General features: G+C 48.5%; 1 protein-coding gene across 1 annotated transcript; it reads right to left on the bottom strand.

Moving 5' to 3' along the window:
• Positions 1–1,672: 1,672 nt before the first annotated feature.
• On the bottom strand, positions 1,673–3,304 carry LOC106817298 (cysteine-rich and transmembrane domain-containing protein 1-like). Its single transcript, XM_014821961.1, has 3 exons — positions 2,967–3,304; positions 2,259–2,391; positions 1,673–1,873 (listed from the first exon to the last, which is right to left on the bottom strand). The coding sequence occupies exons 1-3, from the start codon at positions 3,073–3,075 to the stop codon at positions 1,771–1,773; spliced, it is 345 nt and encodes a 114-aa protein (XP_014677447.1). The 5' UTR covers positions 3,076–3,304; the 3' UTR covers positions 1,673–1,770.
• Between the last annotated feature and the right edge of the window lie 4,382 nt (positions 3,305–7,686).

Here is a 7,686-nt window from a genome sequence, read left to right as displayed (position 1 = left end):
CTAGCACTAGACACGACTTGGAAACATCTAATTCATGAAACCACTCCACCCGCACCTCCCCTTTTGTCACAGTATATAGCATATAATCCAGCATATATGTACTTCTTTTTCTTTCTCTTTCTCGCTCTCTCTTGTTTTTCTCTCTCTCGCTCTCTCTCTCCCTCTCTATATCTCTTTCATTCTCCCACTCATATCCTTCTCTCGCCCTCCCCTCTCTATATCTCCCTCTCCCTTTTATCTCCCCTCCTCGTTCCCTCTTGCCCTATAACTATACATATTTTGAGAGAAGAAATGCAATGACTAATTCGTTGCACAAACCTACCCGCCCAACCTCACCCAACCTCACCTCCATTTTCAGCATGTCTTAGCGTTTTCATGCAGCCTCGCCTCCCAACTTATTCATAGCTCTCTATAGCATCAGTAAGATCCCGCTGATAACCGCATAGATTTCTGCGTGTTTGTTACCAAGTGCTACCTTCGATCAGCCCCGCTTGGCGCGCGGTCGCATATCTCTCGCTTCCCGAAGCATCCCCCCCCTCCACGGGAATGCTCCCGTAGCTGCACGCAGCAGCCTCCGGCATGCACGCTGCAGCACGCGCACGAGGTCGTCTGCTCCCGGAAATGTAGAGCGAGTGCGTCGGGGGTCGTGCCTCTCATATATGGAGCGTTCGTGGTTACGGAGCACTGTCGGCTGCCACAGCGTCCGCGTGTGTTCAGAAAAATTCGCGGGAATTTTTTCGCGCGCTTTTCGGCAGCTTCACTGACGGCGAGATACGCGGAAGCGGCGGGTGTTCGGTACGGCGATTCTTCGTGTCCCACCACAGATTGTTGGGAGTTTGAGATGATGGGGGTATAGGCGGGATGCGAGCGAAAACGTAACGGGGAGATTTGCAATCCCAGGCTTTGATGAGACTAGAGTTTCTAGTTTAGATCTGGATGTGATTGTTGGAGCCGCTCTACGGGCTTGCACATCGCCCCCCTTTTACATTCATGTTCGAGTTCGGGTGCACCTGCAACGCCACGACGCAAAATTGTTGCCGTGATATCAGATCGAAAGTCATGATTAACCATGTAGCCGTTTTCTCAGCAATAAATTTCCACCAAATAGATAAAAGAAAATTCCCAAGCAATTATTTATTCATTCATTTATTCATTAAAATAAGCTTTATGTATTACAAGGGGTTTATCGATTGCATCATTGTCTACACATGCAATGTACACGCGTACAAAACTAGAATTGTCGGATTTCTAGTACTATCAAATATTTTAGCACATATTACTCAGTACTGTATATATAAATATAATCGTACCAATAACGGAATTTACCCAGTCGGAGTCCCCATTGAGCCAAATATGGACTACTGACTGTGAAAATCGCTTAACCGACAGAGGAGATGACTGTGTTACTATACCTATACACACGTGTCTGTGCGTGCGCGCGTGCGCGTGTGTGTATGTGCGTGCGCTTGCATGTGTGTGTGCGCTTGTATGCGTGTGCGTACGTCTCGATCTCTATCTATCCATCCATCTATCTATCTATCTCTGTATGTGTGCGTGCTGTGTGTGTGTGTGTGTGTGTGTGTGTGTGGTGTGTGCGTGCGTGCGTGCGTGCGTGTGTGTGTGTGTGTGTGTGTGTGTGTGTGTGTGTGCCTGTTCGAGTGCGTGTGTACATGCGTGCGTGCGTGCGTGCGTGCGTGCGTGCCGTGTGTACATGCGTGCGTGCGTGCGTGCGTGCGTGTGTGTGATGCACCGTGTCTGTCGTTATCGTCACTAATTCATGAGGCAGCAGCACAACAACAGAGCACAGAAGGCTAGGCATCCGGCGTCGTTCCCTGAACCGCTCGACTGGCCAGCGGGCACCTGCTGAACGATCCTGCAGGAGAGAAAAATTAAATAAATAAATTAAAGTAAATTTTTTTTTTAATTGTTATGTTTACGATGCAAAAAGAGACCCCCGCACGAGGAGATGCTTGATATATAAACACTGGAGGATCTGTGGAGGATCTGTGAAGCCACGTTGCGTGGGCTCGTACGATAGAAGGATGTCGTCATTTGATTTCTTCCTCTGCAAGAGAAAGAGTTGTGCAATGCCAGGCGTGGTGTGCGTGTGTGTGTGTGTGTGTGTGTGTGTGTGTGTGTGTGTGTGTGTGTGTGTGTGTGTGTGTGTGTGCGTGCGTGCGTGCGTGCGTGCGTGCGTGCGTGCGTGGGCGGGTGCTTGTGCGTGCGTGAGTGGTACCGCAAGCTGTGTTCAGACTTACACGGTATGGCTCTGTGGTTGTCCGTAGTTTGGCTGCACAGGATAGGTACCCGGTTGTTGTACGTAGTTCACGCTAGATGGCCCGGCTTGCACTGCTGGTAAAACTGTCACGCCACCTGGTTGCTGATAGTATCCTTAAACACGTTGAACACTCACATCTAAATTTTCATTAAACATTTACCTATTCGAATATTGTATACGGTCTGAGCACAATTTCATTGTGTACAATTCACCGTGTATAATATTATTACTATACCTAACCCTAACCTATTATACTATCAGGAATATATACGGTTTTTGACAATATCCGGTTTTTGACATATATATAAATTCGTTATAAAAACCTAGAAATGGGCAAAGAGGGGTCCTGTAGGCCTATAGGTTTGCCTTGTGTTTCACAGGATTTTCCAGAGGTGAATTTCACTGTAAGATAATTTTCTGCTAAAAATTTGGAATTCCATCTTGCATTCTAGACATCAAAATTACTGCTCAGATGCTCTCGGAATGCACCAATTTTTAAAAGTTTTCTTGAAGGAGGTCACCCTCACTAAGTGGCGACGTGCCAGACGTCCGCAGCTTTCTAAAACAACAGAAAAATTAAGCAGGAAAAAGTGCCCGTTATTTCTTCCTGGACACCCCCTTTCAAAAATCCTGGATCCGCCCCTGTTATCAATGCATATAACAGTGCATCATTGCATATAACACCAACCTGGCTGGCCGTACGGCGGTGGTCCTCCTTGATTCTGTGGATAATATGGGCTTTGCTGCGGGTACCCATAACCTTGCTGTGTGTAGCCACCCGGCTGCTGCTGGTTCATACTGTAAACCAATGAGCAGGCACCCTCTCGTCTGCAACCGCTAGTTTAATGTCCTAATTCACCTTACAGCGCCCTATTGCCTATTTTTCCTCACGCTAAGTTTTACTGGCAAACGTATATAACACAGGCCGCGCTTTTAAGGCCGCGCTTTGTGTAGGCCGCGCTTTTCAGACTCTAACAATTATTGTTTCCTAGTTTTCGCACATGATACCGCGCACACGCACACACGAACAGTAATGCGGCCTCTCGAGTATCGTCGCGGCGTGACAGAACGTGTCAAAGTCCGTGTGTGGCAGCTAGCTGCCGGGTCCGAGCTCAGTGCGTCAGTGCGTTTAGAAATTTCAGTGTCTGTGTTGATAGGCATGTTACGTACTATTCATAATCGTTTTCATGGAGGGAAGGGGGAACGGGAAAGAGAGAGGGGGGTGGGGTGGATCCATACTCATGTTCCCAGGTAAAAGCGCAATTTTGGCTTTCCCGCTTCCCGATTGACTTCTATTCCTGAATCGCGGGAAATTCATCTGATATTTCCCGGTTCCCAGTTAATTAAAATCGTCTACTCCCGCCACATGAAAATACCACCCACCTCCCTCTCTATATGGGATCACTCGTTTGTGAGTGCATGTAATGGAATAGACGTGTTAGATATGGATATTGATATATATTTGATATCATATATATGATTATATCGATATCGTAACTCATTGCTGCGGGTTGTTCACTCACTGGTCTTGTCTCAACCATCTTGTTTCAAACCTAATAATACAAATACGAATAATACTAATAATTATTATAATAATAATGATAATAATAATGCAACCTTAACCTAAATGCCCAGCTTGTCATTAGAAATGAATTTTATTTCTTACATGCTCATGTGACCATATATGTCCGGTCATAATATTTACACGAAGCAGTAAAATAACACAGGTGCGTACACATACACATGTATCTATGATAGCGTTAGTGTTTAAACTGATACGCTGTCAGCTTTAAGTGCAATTAGTAGCAATGCATGTGCGTTAGCCATGGTGGACAGGAATGAACCGGGCGATGGACTAAGCTGCGTGTTTATATGCGCGCGTGCGTGTGAGCGCGCAAAAACTGCAAAATAACTAAACTTATTTATTCACTTTTATATTTGTTCATTCATTGTGTTTTAATCATTTACATGAGCGATGGCATATAGTATATATATATATATATATATCCTGATATATATATATATATATATCCTGATACATACGCCATACGCCATACGCCCATACCGACTCACGAACACACGAATAAGCCACGAGTAGGTACGCTAAGCGTACTGACAATGTAACAGCTGGCTTGCTGCGTTGCCTGGCTCGCTCGCAAATCGTAGCAGCCGCGTCCGTTGCTGCTGCTACGCTGACATGTCACACGCTCGCTGGCTCGCGAAGGTATTCACTGGCTGGCCCTGCTAAGCTTGGCTGACGCGCCTAAATCGATTGCGCGGAAACGCCACGAACACACAAGAAGCGAATTACATAACCTCCAACTCCGTTGGGCGGAGGTAATAAGCGAATGAGCGGCTTTGTTTTTACTTTGTTACCCACAACACACACACGCGCGCGAATCACGTTCTGACTTCGATTAACAAAAAAGATTTTATTCCGTTTATTTCATTGTTATGAAATTCTAACTGATGCAGGTAATTACTATCGTCAACGTCGCCGAACAACAGCCGCACTCGGCAAACGAAGAGCAAAAACTTCACGGTTCTGGCCGCCCTCTACTAGAGTCGAACTCGCGACGTCTAGCTAGACCCAGCAGGGTTTCCGTAGGAGTTGCGTTATCGCAGCACATTCCGCGCCCCGCGTGTGGGCCCGAAAAGTTCCTTCACCACGGATATGATGAAATTCAATAAATATTGTTATTTTAATAAATAAAAAGAAGATAAAGATAATTATGAATAGATAATTAATGAATAAACAAGATGAGATAAGATGGCGGCGCAATGCGTGACATAATTATGCCAAAGGTGGATGCGGCTGCCCGCAATGCAACAACAAACTCGTAACGATTCTATTCTGTCCGCGTGTGCAATCTGTCAATCGTACACGAATTTCTACACTACAGCTTTATATCGCATCGCACGTAAAATACGAGCACAACGCCGGTTAAATGCCAACGTGGTAATCAGGGGCGTGTACAGGATTTGTACCAGGGGGGGGGTGCAACGTAACCCAAACAACTTGGAGCAGCGAAGGGGGGGTCTGGGGGCCTTCCCCCAAAAAAATTCTGAAATAGACGCCCGCCTCAATGATGCGTTTCTGCGCGAGAAAGGGGGGGGGGGTCCCGGACCCCCTGGACCCCCCCCCCCCAGGGGGAGGGCCCTGTACACGCCCCTGGTAATACACGCATGCGGTCAGTTACCTGCACGTAGGTCGGTGCACGTGCCATCGGTAACGGGGTAACTTTCTCACTTCCCAGGTACTGCTCGCTACACCACGCTGTGTTACAGACTCCCGGAAAAATAACGTGAAACATTATTATATCGACAATTTAAATTCGACGAAATGTCATTTGTAGGCAAGCAGACGAGATTTGTTTAGTGCTTACAGGAAGTGATATATGCTTTGTTGAGCGACAAGACCTAGAAGAAGGGCACAAACGAGGAGAGGCGCGCGCGAACAAAATACACCCACACACAGCGAGAGAGAGAGGGGGTGGGACAGACACAACACGGATACATACACATACATGCACGCACGCACGCACACACACATACACACTCATACATACGCACGCACACACCAAACAACCACGCACACGCAGCACTCCACGATGCGACACATGCACATACGCACACGGACACGCACAGCACGCACCATGCAGCCACCGCAAATGCATACGTACACACATACATACGCAAGCATACGCACATACATACGCACACGCGCACACATGCGCACACGCATACGCACACGCAAATATATACACACACACGCGCACACAGGCACACAGGCACACTCACACTCACACAGGCACACGCACACAGGCACACACACACAGGCACACGCACACAGGCACACACACGCACACGCACACAGGCACACACACGCACACCCAGCACACGCCACAGCACACACAGGCACACGCACACAGGCACATCACCACGCACCACCACACAGCACACACCACGACAGGCACACGCAGTATCACAGGCAGCACACACGCAACTCAGCACACGGTCCGCAGGCAACACACACGCGACACAAGGCAAACGCAGCACACACACACGCGCGACACAGCGCACTTTATCAGCACACAGGCAGCACGCACACAGCGCAGCATCACACGGCACAGGCCACCACACAAGGCACACACACGCACTACAGGCACACACGCTCACAGGCCACACGCACGACAGCACACACGACACAGGCACCCACCACTACAGGCACATCACACGCACACGGCCACACAGGCACACACGACACAGGCACACGCACACAGGCACACACACGTGTTGCACATGCACANCTAGAATAATATTAGTATACAGCGAAAATGTAACAACGAAAAGGAAGGCAAATCAAAAATCAGCACATGACACGTGAGCCTAATAAAGAAAAAGACAATTAGTAACAAATTTACAACAATAGATTACAGTAACCGTGATCGCACTTTAAAAACATACCGTAAGTTGTTGTTCTCATGTTCTATTCCGTACTGAACCCGGGGCGGACGGACGGACGGAGGGACGAACGGAGAGACAGACAGACCGACCGACCGCCAGATGTAGACAGACGGAAAAGCGACACATAGAGATACATAAACAAACGCAAACACAGACATGCAGGCATGCTATACACGCGCACGCACGCACGCACACACACACGCACACGCACACGCACACGGAAACGCACACGTACACACAAGCACGGTTACTGTAATCTAAAAAGACTTTCTGTGCACCGCAACTTAGACACTGTCTGTCACAACTGCGCTGATCAGATATAATATGTAAATTTTCTTAATTGTCTTTTTCTAATTGAGTCATGGGTCTTACTGATTTTTGGTCTGCCTTCCTTTTCGTTATTACATTTTTGCCGTATACTGATATCGTTCCATTAATTAGTTTGTTATTTCAGTGCACTGTGCTTAGACTGATATCAGTCCGTCCATCAGTCCGTCTCTCTCAATCACTCTTGCTTTCTTTCTGTGCGTGTGCGTGCGCGCGCGTGTGTGCGTATATGTGTGCGTGTGTGTGCCTGTGCTGCCTGTGTGTGCCTGTGTGTGTGTGTGTGTGTGTGTGTGTGTGTGTGTGTGNCGCCCCCCCCCTTTGCGCGAGCCTGTCCCCGTTCTCCCCGTCGCACGCCCCCCCCCTGCGCTCGCTGTCCCCGTTCTCCCCGTGCAGCCCCCCCCCCTCTGCGCTCGCGCCCCCCCTCCATCGCGCGGCCGATCAGGCCGACAGTCACGTAAATCATTTGGCTGCTGCGTGCGTCAGAAACCCCATTTTAATTAAGCGCGTGTGTGGCGTGGATTGACAGCGGTCATTATTACGCGCCCGTCGTTACTATGTGATGAGTCGCTAATAGCAGCCTCGCGCGACGACTTCCGGACGCCCCCCCGCACGAC

This window comes from Priapulus caudatus, unplaced genomic scaffold (genome assembly GCF_000485595.1).
Source record: "Priapulus caudatus unplaced genomic scaffold, Priapulus_caudatus-5.0.1 Scaffold1669, whole genome shotgun sequence".
NCBI classification, from domain to species: domain Eukaryota; kingdom Metazoa; phylum Priapulida; class Priapulimorpha; order Priapulimorphida; family Priapulidae; genus Priapulus; species Priapulus caudatus.
Note: the sequence above shows the minus strand (reverse complement) of the source record. Positions and strands in the feature narration are given on the sequence as shown.